General features: G+C 42.2%; 2 protein-coding genes across 9 annotated transcripts in view; both read left to right on the top strand.

The window, feature by feature from the left end:
* ZFP90 (ZFP90 zinc finger protein) overlaps positions 1 to 13306 on the top strand; it is a 35639-nt gene extending 22333 nt beyond the window's left edge. For 4 of the 8 annotated variants that reach the window (XM_030794877.1, XM_030794889.1, XM_030794881.1 and 1 more), the window contains exons 3-5: positions 4130 to 4256; positions 4606 to 4701; positions 9187 to 13306. In XM_030794877.1, coding sequence (XP_030650737.1) covers positions 4130 to 4256; positions 4606 to 4701; positions 9187 to 10838 — 1875 coding nt within the window. In that variant the 3' untranslated portion in view covers positions 10839 to 13306. Of the gene's footprint in view, positions 1 to 4129; positions 4257 to 4507; positions 4702 to 9131 lie in introns of all 8 variants that reach the window. The other 4 variants (XM_030794892.1, XM_030794900.1, XR_004026147.1 and 1 more) reach the window with 3 other exon arrangements.
* A 36-nt stretch (positions 13307 to 13342) lies between these two features.
* The window catches only part of CDH3 (cadherin 3), a 137598-nt gene continuing 133994 nt past the window's right edge, over positions 13343 to 16946 (top strand). Inside the window, exon 1 of the mRNA XM_030794865.1 lies at positions 13343 to 13405. The gene's annotated coding sequence lies outside the window, so the exon portion shown is untranslated. The remainder of the gene's footprint in view (positions 13406 to 16946) is intronic.

The following is a 16946-nucleotide window of genomic DNA, read 5'->3' as shown; positions in this document are numbered from 1 at the left end:
CGCCTCCCGGGTTCACGCCATTCTCCGGCCTCAGCCTCCCCAGTAGCTGGGACTACAGACGCCCGCCACCATGCCCGGCTAATTTTTCTGTTATTTTTAGTAGAGATGGGGTTTGACTGTGTTAGCCAGGATGGTCTCGATCTCCCGACCTCGTGATCCACCCGCCTCAGCCTCCCAAAGTGCTGGGATTACAGGTGTGAGCCACCGCGCCTGGCCTTGTTTTTTTTTTGTTTTGTTTTGTTTTTTGTTTTTTGTTTTTTTTTTGAGATGGAGTCTCGCTCTGTTGCCCAGGCTGGAGTGCAGTGGCACAGTCTCGGCTCATTGCAGTCTCCACCTCCCAGGTTCAAGTGATTCTCCTGCCTCATCCTCCTGAGTAGCTGGGATTACAGGCGCCCGTCACCATGCCTGGCTAATTTTTGTATTTTTAGTAGAGACGGTTTCATTCTGCTTTCCCAAAGAGTTTGCCACGTTGACCATGCTGGTCTTGAACTCCTGACCTCAGGTGATCCACCCACCTCAGCCCCCTAAAGTGCTGGGATTATAGGCGTGAGCCACTCAGTCCGGCCGCAGTGAAGTGTTTGTGAACATGATCAGATTTGTGTTTTGAAGTAACTCTGATAGTGACCAGGGGAAAAAAAAGGGGGTTGGGATCAAGAGTTAAAGAACAGAGGCCAGTGGTTGCCCTGTCAAGGCAAGAAATGATGAGTGGCTTGGAGCAGGCGTTTGCTTGCTGGTTAGCACATTCTTCACCTTGAGTGCAGACTCTTTGGGAAAGCAGAATGAAACCAGGAGGCCGGCCAGGTTCAGAGGGTCACACTTGTAATCTCAGCACTTTAGGAGGCCGAGGTGGGAGGATCACTTGAGCCCAGGAGTTTGAGACCAGCCTGGGCAACATAGTGAGACCCCATCTTTATTAAACAAAATAAAACGAAAGAAACCAGGAGGCCATATGTTAAATATGAGGAACCAGTTAAGCAAAGGAGTCCTGATTGGGCAATGACTGTTACTAAACCAAAGAGACAATATGTCTAGAGGGTAGAGTAGGCAATGGGGAGAAGGTTTTACTTCTCACCACTTATCTCAAAATGGCTGGTCCAGCCCCTTTATCCTTGCTGGCCATGCCTCTCCCAAGACCAGCCTCCCTTCTCAAGCTTCCCAATCCCTGGATTAGATTCCCACATTTTCTTCTTCCATGCAGATGGCACTTACCTCTTAGGACCTGGTACAGAGCCTACCTTGAAGTGTTCTCTCCCTCTCCCAGTCTTTCCTGCTTTGAGCGCCTGCAGCACCTCACCTTACTGTGTATTGTCTCATATTGTGTTCTAATAAATAACGCTTTTAAAATAAACTGAACCGTATTCAAGGACTGCAGTGTTTTTCTTTTGCATTTTTAGTCTGCCACAGTGTATATAGTAAATCCAGGCACCTCGTAAATATCTAGTCAGTCAGATCTCTAACCTTGATCAGAAAAATGGCACCTGTTTCATCCCTCCCCTGTTCCTGCAGGGACACAGCCAAGTGTTGAACAGAAATATGGGGCAGAGGAGCCATATGGTTTGTGGATGTGGTCATGCACCTCACTCAGTAGAAGGGGCCACTTCTGCCTTTAATATTCAAATCTCATCCATCTCCCTAAGGCTGAACTCATTCAGGAAACAGAGGTATAGTGTGAGTCAGGCACTTGCTGGGCAATGGTGGTGTAGAATTTAAAAAACAACCAAAAGTATTATCCCTGCCCTCATAATGTATACTGTTTAACTAGGAAAACAAGTATTAAATAGATGAGTAGGTTTGTTTGAATAATGGTAGGTGTGCAGAGTGGTTTAAAGCACATGATAGGGAGGTTGACTCTCCAGTGGGGGATCAGAAGACTTTACTGGAGATCTAACCAGCACCTGAAGTATGAAATGGAATTAGCTAAGGGAAATGGGAGGAGTGAATGATACCCTTGAGGAATTTGAGTGAATCCGGTTCAGCTATACCTAAGCAAACGAGAAGGGTACAGAATAAGCTGAAGCCTCTGTGAAACCTTCCCTCACTGCTCCAGCTAACTCAGCTCTGCTTTCAACGTCTTTTTGCGCTAATTGTCTTTGCCATACTTTATTATATACTTTCTGAGACAGAAGTCTAACCAGGAATTAGCCAGATATGGTGGCGTATGCCTGTAGTCCCAGCTACTCTGGAGGCTAAGGTGGGAGGATTACTTGAGCTCTGGCAGTTGAGGCTGTAGTGAGTCGTGATTGAGCTACTGGACTCCAAGCTGGGTGAGAGAGTGAGACGCTGTCTCAAAAAAAAAAAAAAAATCCTAACCAAAAGTACATAGCTCAAAGAGGCCATGGTCACAGGTGACTCATGGTTTAACGAGGTCAAATGATTCTAGACAATCAGCTCTGTAGCATCAGAACTGACAATTGGGAGACATGGGGCACCTCAGCCAGCCATGTGTCCATGGGATGGTGGAAGAAAAAGTGATTAGAGTAGGGTATGAAGCAGTGAAAGACCTTTGACCTAGCCATTGTAATTTTAGCTAGCGAGCCAGGAGAAATCCTAGCATGTTTGCCCAAAGAGTATTTATTATGGTAATGTTTATAATAGCAGAATACTGGAAATAATCTCAGTACCTGCTGACAAGGACTGGTTCATTGATTCATTCAGCAAGTGTTTTTTAAGCCCCCACTAGGTGCTGGGCGTTGTTCTGGGCACCAGGCATGTAACTGATCAAGATAAAGTCCATGTTCCCATGGAGCTTACAGTGGAGAGACAGACAATAGGGTAGCAAGCTAATATCTCTGATCATTGCTAGAAGCACAAGTGTCCTTTCTATTGGAATCTAATACGTTCTTGAGTTCAGGTGTAAAGAACTGGGCAGTGAGGGATAGCTGGACTAGCAGGAAAATTAAACACATAATGTGATGGATAGTGGAAGTGCTAAGACAGCCTTCCCGAGGAGGCCATGCTTGAGATGATGCCTGAATAACTGGTTAACTAGTTGTCAACCATGTGGAGATGCAGGAGGCTAGGGAATAACAAACAAAAGGGCTGGGAACAAGTTTGATGTGGTCAAGGAATATCAAGATCAGCATGCGACAGCCTGGTAAGCCATGAGGGAATTGCATTTTACTCTTTTTTTGAGACAGGGTCTCACTCCGTCATCCAGGCTGGAGTACAATGGCATGATCATGGCTCACTGCAACCTCCGCCTCCTGGGCTCAAGTGATCCTCCCAGCTCAGCCTCCTGAGTAGCTGGGACTGTAGGCACACACCACCATGCCAGGCTAATTTTTTGATATTTTGTAGAGATAGGGTTTTGCTCTGTTGACCAAGAGTTTGATGGTCTCAAACTCTTGGGCTCCTGTAACAAAGGAAGTGAATGGGCTCAAGTGATCTGCCAGCCTTGACCTCTCAAAGTGTTGGGATTACAGGTGTGAACCACCCGTGCCCTGTTGCATTTTATTCTTAATACAGCAAGGTGTTGTTTGTTTTAATCAGTGGGTACCTGTGATAGAGGTGTACTGTGGAGTACTATGAAGCAGTTCAATAAGGTGCAATTATTCCACTATGCAAAGATCTCCAGGATACAGAGCTAAATCAAAAAGCAAGTTGTAGAACAATATGTATAGTATTTCATAAAACAAGATTCTGTGTTGGGGTGTTGTGAGTATGGTTAAGTGGGTGGGTGGGGTGTTAAAAAACATGAACAAGGGACTTTGTGTATACACCAAACTATTAAGAGTGGTTATTTCTGAAAGTAAAGTGGGATTGGTTATGGCAGTGAAGGAAGGTCATCACTTTTTACTACCCACCGTATTTGGATTTTGTAACAAAGAAAGTGAATAAGCAGCAATGAATTGGTGATTGTATTAAAAGGCTTGGCTTTGAAAGAAACCAAGAAGATAGCTAGGTAGGGATACAGGTCTGCAGGACAAATTGCCCCTCATAACTTTCCTGCCTGACATACTAGATCCTTTACAAAATTATGTAAAAAACGAGTTTACGTAACCCAACGTTGACTCCTCAGTCTAACAAATGTGTGATCACCAGTTGTGATAGATCCTACAGTATGTTCCCAGCATTGCCTTAGAACATTTGTGGGGTTGATCCCCAGTTGAGCAGGAATGTGATCTTACAGGAATCAGTGACATTCAAAGATGTGTCTGTGGACTTCACCCAGGAAGAATGGTACCATGTCGACCCTGCTCAGAGAAGCTTATACAGGGATGTGATGCTGGAGAACTATAGCCACCTGGTTTCTCTTGGTAAGGACCACTTCTCTGAGTGTCTTTCCTGCTGATGGGTCTTTCCTTCCTTGGTTGCTACAGTGGGGGTGCCCAGAGCTTAGGTAACTGTGACCAGGGTGCTCAGGGGTCAGAGCTTGTTAGTCTTCATTGGGACCCAGCTTTATGGGGTTTTGAGCCTGCTCTTTAGGTAAAAGGTCTTTATTTTGCAAAACTGGAAATAGGCAATTTGACTGCATGACTCCTTAAGTTGCACCTTTTTTTTCCTTCAGAGTTCCTGAGGATCAAGGACTAGTACTGACTTGTCCTTAGGAGGGTTCTTTGTCCACTTGCACAAACAACCAAATCTTGTGTATTTACCCATGAGCAGGATATCAAGTTTCCAAGCCAGAGGTGATCTTCAAATTGGAGCAAGGAGAAGAGCCATGGATATCAGAGGGAGAAATCCAACGACCTTTCTATCCAGGTAAATGAGTGAGAGGCATTAGGAGTGAATGCAGATAATGGCACAACTTAGGGAGGGGGAGATACCCTCCAGCAGCTGGCTTGGGATCTCCTAGATCTGCATTGGAGGCTGAAGCCATCGCCTGGCCAACACCTCGTAGGTCTCTCTTCAAAAGGGTGCTCCTGCTCTTGCTGGAATATTTTTCCTCTGGTGGCCTCTGATTCCCTTCATTAATTAGAGATCCCTTCTCTTACTCATTCAGAATTGAACTCCTGTATTTCTTCCTTGAATTGAACTCCCGTATCTCTTTCTTGTATTGAACTCCCCCATCTTTTCCTTGTTTAGTCTTGCTGCTTTCACTGTCAGATGCCCCAGACTTGTAGGAAACACCCACAGCCTTCCTGAATTCTCTCTCCCTTCATAACCTGCCTTCAGACTCCGTGCCTTGCCACCATCTTCTTCCATCTCACGTTCGTGCTGCTTTGACTCATTACCTCCCTCCACAGTTCCTGTAGTATCCTCATCTCCCAGTTTCTTGCTTGTTAAGTACTGCTTAGCTTTATGTCTTTAGCTTTTCTTGCTTTTCCCCCTAAGTGACCCTGCCTTAAGGAACCTGCCTTCTAGCCTCCTTTCTTGATTACCTCCTTAACAGAGTACCTGCCTCCTGGTAGTTGCAGCTCTTTATTGTATGCTGTAGACTCAGAAGTCTTCCTTATTTGTACCATAGTTACTTTCATCCTTCTCAGAAGTCACATAGTTCATATTAAATTCATAAAATCTAAACTCATTACCTTTCATCCCCCACCAGTATATTTTGCTACCTTGCCTATTTCCCATTTCTACCCTTGCCTGTTAGAATCCAGTGGATTTTTAATTGCTCAGGCTGGATACCCTAATTAGTTTAGTCTTTTATTTCAACCCAGGTTATTTTCTTCCTATGAGAAGTAGCTTAGATTTTCTTGCCTTTTAACTTCTACTGGTGGCAATGTAAACCAGGGCCCAGATTTTTTAATTAATTAATTAATTAATTAATTATTTTATTGAGACAGGATCTCACTCTGTCACCCAGGCTGGAGTGCAGTGTCGTGATCTTGCTCACTGCAGTCTCTGCCTCCCGGGCTCAAGCAATCCTCCCACCTCAGCCTCCCAAGTAGCTAGGACTATAGATATGTGCCACTACAGCCGGCTAATTTTTTGTATTTTTGGTGGAGAAGAAACAAGGTTTCACCATGTTGCCCGGGTGGTCTCAAACTCCTGAGCTCAAGCGATCCACCCACCTTGGCCTCCCAAAGTTCTGGGATTACAAGCGTGAGTGACCACACCGGCCTAATTTTTTGTTTTGAGACAGGGTCTTGCTCTGTTACGCATGGTGGAGTGCAGTGTCTCTGTCACAGCTCACTGCAGCCTTGACCTCTTGGGCTCAAGCAATCCTCTTCCCTTTGCTTCCCAAAGTGTTGGGATTACAGGTGTGAGCCACTGCTAAGGTCCCAGATTTAGACTGCTGTAATTCCCAGTTGGAATAGCTCACTCTGTTTTTTCTTTTCATAAATCAAATGGATTTTTAAAATTATAGCTTTATTGAGGTATAATTCACATACCATGAGATTCACCCCTTTAGAGCGTAGAGGTCAGTGGTTTTTTCATATATTCAGATAGTTGTACAAACAGCAATGCTATCTAATTTCAGAACATTTTCCTCACACCAGCAAGAAACCTCATACCCATTAATAGTTACTCCCCATTCCCCACTCCTCTCACTACCTGGTAACCATTAATCTAATTTCTATTTCTATGGATTTGTATATCCTGGATAGTTTGTATAAATGGAATCATGTAATATGGCACTGGCTTCTTTCACTTAGCATGATGTTTTCAAGGTTCAATCATGTTCTAGCATGTATCAGTACATCATTCTTTTTTACCATTGAGTAATATTCCATTGTATGGATATACCACATTTTGTTTAATTATTCGTCAGTTGCTGAACCACACTGGATTGATTTTATTTATTTATTTATTTATTTTGAGACAGAATCTCACTCTGTCACCCAGGTTGGAATGCAGTGGCTGTGATCTCAGGTCACTGTAACCTCCACCTCCTGGGCTCAAGCAATTCTCATGCCTCAGCCTCCCAAGTAGCTGGGACTACAAGCACACACCAACACGCCTGGCTAGTTTTTGTATTTTTAGTAGAGATGGGGTTTCTACTAAAACCCTGTTGGCCAGCCTGGTCTCAAACTCCTGGCCCAATATGATCCACCCGCCTCGGCCTCCCAAAGTGCTGGGATTACAGGCCTGAGCCACCATGCCCAGCCACTGGATTTTAATGCTTTATCTTCTTTTTTTTTTTTTTTTTTTTGAGATGGAGTCTCACTCTGTCAACCCAGGCTGGAGTGCACTGGCATGATGCAGTGACATGATCTCGGCCCACTGCAACCTCCACCTCCCAGGTTCAAGCAATGCTCCTGCCTCAGCCTCCTGAGTAGCTGGGACTACAGGCATATGCCACCATGCCCAGCTAATTTTTTGTATTTTAATAGAGACAGGGTTTCACCGTGTTGCCCAGGCTGGTTGCAAACTCCTGAGCTCACGTAATCTGCCCACCTAGGCCTCCCAAAGTGCTGGGATTACAGGTATGAGCCACTGCGCCCGGCCTAATGCTTTATCTTCTTAAAATTTCTGACAAACTATTGCTATTATTCTCTGTACTTTACTATAGAAAATAGAAACTCCCTGATTTAAAAGTTCCCTATCATACCTCCAGTATTATCCTTCTATTCCTGCTAAAACAGATCCCCTTAGGTTGAATTTCTCTTAATATTTTCTGTAAGCAGCATATCTTTTCCCTCATTAGGCAATATATTCTGCCTATCCAAAGCCATTTGTTCTTCAAGATCTATCTAATCCATGAGATCTGATATATACTAATATATTTATTTATTTCTTCCTTTCCTGACAACAAATATCATCTATATCATCTACACTATAAAAACTCAGATTTAATAATATGCCATCCGATGGTTTTACCCTTTTTTAGTTGCCAAAAGATTGTCTTGTTTCTATTCAAGCTCTGTTTATTATGGTATTTCTATATATTTTATCTGTGTGGCAGAGCATATAGAAAGCAATCAGAACTTACTTGATTGATCAGTAAGAAATCTGGTTAGCAAGAAAACTTGTCTCATTTATTCATTTCAACAAGCATTTTTTGCATATCCCACTGAGAACAATCCTTAAAAAAATTACAAGGCATTCTCTGTCCTCAGGATTTGAGTTGATTCTTATTGCAGGGTAAGGAATTTGGGGGTTTAGGGCCTTATTGTGATTTCCTCTTTCAACAGTTTATTATGAATGTTTTCAAATAGGAAAGTTGAAAAAAATTTTACAGTCAATACCACATACCTACCACCAAGATTATCACATTCGTTGTTGTTAACATGTTATTTTATTTGCTTTGTTAACATTTTGTTTTATTTGCTTTATGATGTATTTCTTTAGCCATCTATCAGTCCATCTTACTTTTTGATGCATTTCCAAGTAAGTTACAGGCATAATTACATTTCACCCCTACACTTTTAGTATGTATGTCATTAACTAGAATTCAATTTTCTTTAGTTTTTAAAAGAAAGTGTTATATACAGTGAAATGTATAAGTCTTATATGTACCATCCAGTTGGTTTTGACAAATGCATTCACTTGCCTAACCCAAATTCATATTGACATAGAACATTTCCATCACTCCAAAAAGCTCTCTGCCCTTAGTTTTTAAAGGTTATCATTCTTAAACCCTAAAAATTAATCAATTTGCTTGTATCAGTGTTCTGAAGTAAAAACAGGGACTTAAAGATCAATTTATTAGCCAGATTGAAATAAATTTTTTGGTCAAGGGAGGTAATTAGTGTAGAACCAGAGCTCAAATAGATGAAAACCACAGTACCAGTTGTAAAGACAAAGATGATTTGCCTCCTGATCAAGGACCTCCTTGATTTCTAAGGGTTATACTTTACAAACTGAGAAAATGCAGTATTTCAAATAATCTTTTCAGTTATATTGCTGGGTACAGATTTTCTCTGCAGCATTTGGAGACCTGGAACCTCAGAGTTGACAGTAAAGAAATTATGAAATGGATATATTAGGAAGACAGATTTTGTGGTGGTTTATAAAAGGATAGGAGGCATGGAGAGCATATAGGATCCTAAGATGGACTATGATCTTGTTCCATTTGTATCTGTGCCTAACACAGTCCTGCTCACTTATTTCCTTATTTTCTAACCAGCCCTCCTAGATGGGCTTTCCTCATTCTCTGGACTTACCACATACTCTGGATCTGCAGTCTTCACTATCATTTCTTCACTTTTCCTTTTCTCCATTTTGGGTCTTCTCAGGATACAGGACTAATTTCAAAACTGAGTCATATGTAACTTATATCTCTTTCTTCATTCCTACTCTAGCAGTTTATTTCAACAGGAAGGAGTAGGGGACTTTTGTACTTTGGATTTCTTTCAGACTGGAAGACCAGGCCTGAAGTCAAATCCTCACATTTGCAGCAGGATGTATCAGGAGTATCCCACTGCACACATGATCTCTCACATGCTACATTAGAAGACTCCTGGGATGTTAGCAGCCAGTTAGACAGGCAACAGGAAAACTGGAAGAGACATCTGGGATCAGAGGCATCCACCCAGAAGAAAATAATTACACCACAAAGTTTTGAGCAAAATAAATTTGGTGAAAACTCTAGATTGAACACCAATTTGGTTACACAACTGAACATTCCTGCAAGAATAAGGCCTAGTGAATGTGAGACCCTTGGAAGCAATTTGGGACATAATGCAGACTTACTTAATCAGAATAATATTCTTGCAAAAAAGAAACCCTATAAGTGTGATAAATGTAGAAAAGCCTTTATTCATAGATCATCGCTTACTAAACATGAGAAAACTCATAAAGGAGAGGGAGCTTTCCCTAATGGAACAGATCAAGGAATTTATCCTGGAAAGAAACACCATGAATGTACTGACTGTGGGAAAACCTTTCTCTGGAAGACACAGCTTACTGAGCATCAGAGAATTCACACTGGGGAGAAACCCTTTGAATGCAATGTGTGTGGAAAGGCCTTCAGGCATAGCTCATCTCTTGGTCAGCATGAGAATGCTCATACTGGAGAGAAACCCTATCAGTGTAGTCTCTGTGGGAAAGCCTTCCAGCGCAGCTCCTCTCTTGTTCAACACCAGCGAATTCACACTGGAGAGAAACCCTATCGATGTAATCTATGCGGGAGGTCCTTTAGGCATGGCACATCCCTCACTCAACATGAGGTCACACATAGTGGAGAGAAGCCCTTCCAGTGTAAGGAATGTGGGAAAGCCTTTAGTCGATGTTCTTCCCTTGTCCAACATGAGAGGACTCATACTGGAGAGAAACCTTTTGAATGTAGCATATGTGGGAGGGCTTTTGGTCAGAGCCCATCCCTTTATAAACATATGAGGATTCATAAGAGAGGCAAACCTTACCAAAGCAGTAACTACAGCATAGATTTCAAGCACAGCTCATCTCTCACTCAAGATGAAAGCACTCTGACCGAAGTGAAATCCTACCATTGTAATGACTGTGGGGAAGACTTTAGTCACATTACAGACTTTACTGACCATCAGAGGATCCATACTGGAGAGAACCCCTATGATTGTGAGCAGGCTTTTAGTCAGCAAGCTATTTCTCATCCTGGAGAGAAACCCTATCAATGTAATGTATGTGGGAAAGCTTTCAAAAGGAGTACAAGTTTCATAGAGCATCACAGAATTCATACTGGAGAGAAACCCTATGAATGTAATGAGTGTGGAGAAGCCTTTAGTCGACGCTCATCGCTTACTCAACATGAGAGAACCCACACTGGAGAGAAACCCTATGAATGTATTGACTGTGGGAAAGCCTTTAGTCAAAGTTCATCTCTCATTCAGCATGAGAGAACTCATACTGGAGAGAAGCCCTATGAATGTAATGAATGTGGGAGAGCCTTCCGAAAAAAAACCAACCTGCATGATCATCAGAGAATTCATACTGGAGAAAAACCCTATTCTTGTAAGGAATGTGGGAAAAACTTCAGCCGAAGTTCAGCTCTTACTAAACACCAGAGAATTCATACTCGAAATAAACTCTAGGAACCATGAAATTAAGGAATTTGCAGAATGCTTTAGCTAAAATGTTGTTTTGATTCAGGATCAGAGGATTCTTAGAGAGAGAGAGCTTGGGAATGTAATGAATTTTGTGTGTGTTTATACGTTGTGTGTGGAGAAAACTGCTAGTAGACAGTTTTTTTTTTTTACATAAATAAAAGACACATTCTCAGATCTGATTACAGACTAGTGTAAAAACAACTACATATATGTAGCTGGTTGGGGATGATATGCCTATATGTTGGACTTTGCTTTTGAATATATGTATGCAGGATATCAAGTTTCAACATCTTGACTTGTGACCCCCAATGTCAACAGCTTTTTTAAAAAATAAATTCCTGCAGTAATGACCAAAACTCATTTTAAAAATTGCTTAACATCTGCACTCAACTGCAGCTCTTACATTAACTTCACCATGGAAACCAGTTCCAACTCCAGGAAGTCACCATTCAAAGAATTAGATCAACTAGCCCAACCACTTCATTGTACAGATGAAGAGACTGAAAGCCAAAGATGTGAAGTGGTTTCCACAGTATGATACAGCCTATAAGGGTAAAGCTGGGTTAAAAATGCAGGTTTCCTGGATTTGGGGCCCCATGGCCTTGCCAGTGAAAAGGTTATTTTCAGACTCAGAGGGCTTTAAAATAAATTTTAAGATACATCAGATACACAAACATTTAATGGGCATCTATGGATTGGACACTTGGAGAATTCTTAAAAGTATAAGTGGCAGCAAAATGTATGCAAATTTGTCACTAACTATTTAAAGCAACTTCTTGGAGGCTTACAAACCACAATTTAACAGAAACTGCAGATAGTTGAACTACTAGTGACTTTTTTCCCCTTTTCCCAGTTACAATTATACTTTCAGCTAACATATGCCAGTTTCACAGAACTATTAAGTCCCCTTATTGTACTTTTTACAGCATGCCCATGAAAAAGCACTGTCTTAAGCCTACAGTATCAGATAAATGGGAAAACAATAGAAAACTAAGAGGAGAATTTTCCCCTGTTAATTTTATTGCAGAAAAGTATAAGTCTAATTGTCCATTGCCATAAATTTTGTCTTTTACTCAGAGAAACAACATGCACTGGCTCATTTTATGTGCAAAGAAAATGTTTCACCATTAAAAAAATTAACTTGGCTAGGTATGGTGTCTCACACCTGTAATCCCGGCACTTTGGGTGGCTGAGGCAGATAGACTGCTTGAGCCCAGGAGTTCAAGACCAGCCTGGACAACATGGTGAAACCCCATCTCTTTAAAAAAAAAAAAAAATCCAAAAATTAGCTGGGCATGGTGGCATGCAGCTGTAGTCCCAGCTACTCAGGAGGCTGAGGTGGGAGGATCACTGGAACCCGGGAGCAGAGACTGCAGTGAGCTGAGATCACACTACTGCATTCCAGCCTGAGCAACAGAGCAAGACACACACACACACACACACACACACACACGTCAATTTGTTTTAGTTCTATAATGCTTTTCCATTAGTAAAGCATCAGCTAAGCTTCAGTGGCCTGCTTCATCCCCTAATGACTCCCATGGGCTATCCTAAAGGAATTTCCAGAACCTTTGTTGGTGTGTTGACATTGACCATGCAGACCAATTTGGGCACAACTGGACATTGATTCCTTTTACACAACAGCTGCCTCCCAAAGATAGATAAATTTTCCCAGCCCTAAATATGAATCGTGGGGCAAGATGATATTGGTGGTATTGATGGTGAACCTTTCCTACTGGATTCTTTGCATGCCAGATAGCAGGATCCATTGCCTTTCTCTCATCATGGATGGCATGCGGCAGCACCCAAGTATTCTTCATTCTTTGCAGGGAAAAAATTTTGCATGGGGGCTGAAATGTAGTATGTGTAGCTCAATTAGTCTCTCCTCTGTGATGCAAAATGGAATATTCCATGGCAGATCTGCCCTTCTGAGATGCTGACCATCCAAAACACCTTGTTTGTGGTGCTCCATGATTAGCTCACACACAATGCCAAGGCTATGCTTGTATTGTCTGATACATAGTTTGACAATGGGTAATTCTACTCAGACCCTTCCTACTGATTGGCTAGGATGCCTGTCAGGAACTCATTTTGCTACTGGTTGTTTGGGGATCCCCATAGTGGACTACTTTCAGAAATGGCATGAATTGTAACCGAGTGCTGCCCGCACTGTTATGGAAGTTTATAAAACCTTAGTTCCAGAAGACCCAAAAGAGATTACTGGTTTGTGTTTGGAGCTTGGCCTATATCCAACCACCACTCTCTGAACCTCAGCACATCTTCATTGACAGGGAGGGAGCCCAGGACATATGTGTGGCTCATTGACTAGAAGGTTTTCTTAGTCCCAACAGCCATACACCATGCACTTATGGATACCCAGCCTTTTAGGGCTACATGAAATGCATCCTTGTAACATCGTTGTATTCTTTCAATAAATAGCCTTCTGAGTTGAATGGGAGTCAGTTTGTCTTTTTCAATTTTCAGAACTTGGCTAAGATTAAAGAGTGGTGCACCAAGAAGGAGGAATTAACTGCTAAACTCATCACAGCCAGGTGAGTTAATAATAGCTACCATTTATTGAATGCTTACTACTTTAAAGACATTGTGCTAAGTCTTTCACATCTGTCATTTCATTCAATCCCTATAACTTCTGGTTAGCAGTGTGGTGGTAGCTCTTGTCTTTGCCCAGCATTTTCCCCCTTTTCCTCTTGTAACAATCTGATTGTATTGACTGTAGGAACCTAAGTCAGGGTGTCCCTGGGGCTCACTGATAGTTTTAGGGGCAGGCATGAGACCTCATTCAGCTAATCAGTCCTTTGCCAGAATTTTTTCCAAGTAGAGCTGGAAGGAGCCCTACTTTGGTCTTTTGTGTTGCTAGGCCAAAAGATAAAGGCCTAGAGCTTCCTGGAACCTGATTTCTTACCAGAGATGGGAAGTAGGAGAGGACAAGGTTGACATGATGGTGTTCTTGTTTCTATTTCCTGATGTCCTTAGACCTGGCTCAATTTCTGAAGCTCTCCTTGGGATTCAGGAAGCTCCCCATCAGTCTAACAATTTCTCCTTTTTGCTCAAGCTAATTTTTTATGTTTCTGTTGCTTGCATTAAAGAAACCTAAAATATGTATGATATACTTGTATCTGCCAGAGCATCTAGCACACCTCCATGGAAGATAAGAAAAGACTTATGCACTTTTAGGCATATTGATGGTGGTGATGCTTGGGTTTTTTTATAGCTGCAGTAGGCTTTTCATTTTGCAGTATTCTGACTTTAAGATTGAGCACTTTTTAAAAATACTAAGGTGGTTAATTCCTACTCATCTGTTAAAATGCAAATGGTGCTTCAGGAAAGGTTTTGCTGACTCTCCTATTTCAATTACATTGGTCTCCCTTTTAAAAATTTTCATGGATTACTGTTAATGTCCTCCATGTCACCACAGTTTGTATTTGTGATTATTTGGTTTTCTTTTTCCTACACTAGATGGTGAGTTCCAGGAAGGCAAGAATCCATGTCTGTTTCGATAGCTCTTTTTATTACCCTGTTAATTAATGCCAGGCATATGGTAGATACTTAATATAGTGATATAGTGTTTTAAGTAAGCAATTGAGTGGTAGACAAAGAAGACTGGTAGGTAAATGAAAAGATGCTCAATCTTGAAGTCAGAATATTGCAAAATAAAACAATGTAGTACTGTTTCCTACCAATTAGGCTGGCAAAAATTGAGAAATCTGGCAGAGGGGTATTAGAACTTTTATACACTGCTGGCAAGAGGGTAACTTGGTATAATTATTTTGGGGAGTAATTTGGCAATATCCAGTAAAATCAAAGCTAAGCATATCTCATGTCTCAGCAATACCACTTGGAGATACATACCCTAGACTAGAAGTTCTCCCATGTGAGCAAAAGAGACACACACAAAGATGTTTATTGAGGCAGTGTTTTAAAGAGTAAAAATATGAACACAACAGAAATACTGGGAAGTGAATAGGTTAACAATAAGTCATGGCATATTCTTTTTGAGACGGGGTCTCACCTTGTCACCCAGGCTGGAGTGCAGCAGTATGATCTCGGCTCACTGCAGCCTCCACCTCCCAGGCTCAAGTGATTCTCATGTTTCAGCATCCCGAGTAGCTGGGACCACAGGTGTGCAGCACCACACCCAACTAATTTTTGTATTTTTAGTAGAGATGAGTTTTTGCCATGTTGGCCAGGCTGGTCTCGAACTCCTGGCCTCAAGTGATCCATTTCCTTGGCCTCCCAAAGTGCTGGGATTACAGGTGTGAGCCACCGTGCCCAGTCAATCATGGCATATTCTTATAATTTAACATACAGTTTTTAAATGAAGGAACCAGAGCATCTGGCAAAACAATAAAGAAGAGCCTAGAGCTGTCTGTTCCACTCCTATATCCATCCAGCTAAATGTGGCTGAAGAAAAACAGAACTATGACGATTAGTCCCACTTTTTTTTTTTTTTTTTTTTTGAGATGGAGTCTTGCTCTGTCGCCCAGGCTGGAGTGCAGTGGCATGATCTCAACTCACTGCAACCTCTGCCTACCAGGTTGAAGCAATTCTCCTGCCTCAGCCTCTGAGTAGCTGGGACTACAGGTGCACACCACCATGCCCAGCTATTTTTTGTATTTTTAGTAGAGATGGGGTTTCACCACGTTGGTCAGGCTAGTCTCGAACTCCTGACCTCATGATCTGCCTGTGTCGGCCTCCCAAAGTGCTGGGATTACAGGCGTGAGCCACTGTGCCCAGCTGATTAGTCCCACTTTAATTTCTTGTATGCTAACCTCCAGCATTTGTTTTCCTATCCAGTCATTGTCCCACTCTTTTAAGTTGCTATTTTATGACTTCTCTCTTTAACCTCTGCAGCACTTTGCCCACTCCTCACTCAGCTGGTGACCTTATTTCCTAGTTAACTGAGAACAAGAAAAGGAATCAGAAGAGGCCAGGTGCAGTGGCTCACACTTTTAATCTCAACACTTTGGGAGGCCGCGGTGGGCGAATTTCCTGAGCCCAGGAGTTCGAGACCAGTCTGGGCAACATGGCAAAACTCGTTTCTACCAAAAATGCAAAAAAAATTAGCCAGTCTTGGCCGGGTGCGGTGGCTCACGCCTGTAATCCCAGCACTTTGGGAGGCCGAGGCGGGCGGATCACGAAGTCAGGATATCGAGACCATCCTGGCTAACGCAGTGAAACCCTGTCTCTACTAAAAATACAAAAAAATTAGCCAGGCGCAGTGACAGGCACCTGTAGTCCCAGCTATTCAGGAGGCTGAGGCAGGAAAATGGCGTGAACCTGGGAGGCAGAGCTTGCAGTGAGCCGACATCGCGCCACTGCACTCCAGCCTGGGTGACAGAGCCAGACTCCGTCTCAAAAAAAGAAAAAATTAGCCAGTCTCATAACCTGGTCCAAAAAAATAATTTTTTTAAAAAAGGAATCAGAAGATAATTCCTCTTCTCTGTGCATCTTATTCTTGCATTCTTTCTGTTGCTATGGTTGGCACTTTGTTCTCTTATCTAAGATCAAGTCCTCCTCTAGTGTATTAGATCCCATCCTTAAACTAAGGCATAATTCCTACAGTTGTTCTCTTTCCTGCATTTTTTGTTTTTGGTCTACTGGATCTTTCCCATTAGCAAAGTAACATGTATTTTTCTCATCTCAAATATATATATATGTGTGTGTGTGTGTGTGTGTGTATATGTGTTTGTGTGTGTGTATGTGTTCTATATCCACCTCTACCTACCTACCACTCCATTTCTTGCATCACTTAATAGTAAGATTCCTCAGTAGAGGTGTGGAATACTCGTCTCTAGTTCCTTTTCTTCCATTCACTCTTGTACCCACTCCAATCAGGTATTTGTGTCTGCTCTCATCAAAGATCCCTGATAGATTCCATGTGGCTAAATCCAGTGGTCTTTTTCAGTCCTATTGATGCAGGCAGATGAGCCCATACAGGTGCTTGGCTTCTCCCAGGAAAGAATTCAAAGGCAAGCCAGTGGTGTTAGCAAGTTTTACTGAACTGGAATTGCTCCTGTGAAGCACATCCAACTCCTAGGCAGTGCACCCCAAGTGAGCACTTGTGGACAGTTG

Source organism: Nomascus leucogenys, chromosome 2, assembly GCF_006542625.1.
Source record: "Nomascus leucogenys isolate Asia chromosome 2, Asia_NLE_v1, whole genome shotgun sequence".
Lineage (NCBI taxonomy): Eukaryota > Metazoa > Chordata > Mammalia > Primates > Hylobatidae > Nomascus > Nomascus leucogenys.
This window is presented reverse-complemented; position numbering and strand designations above follow the sequence as displayed.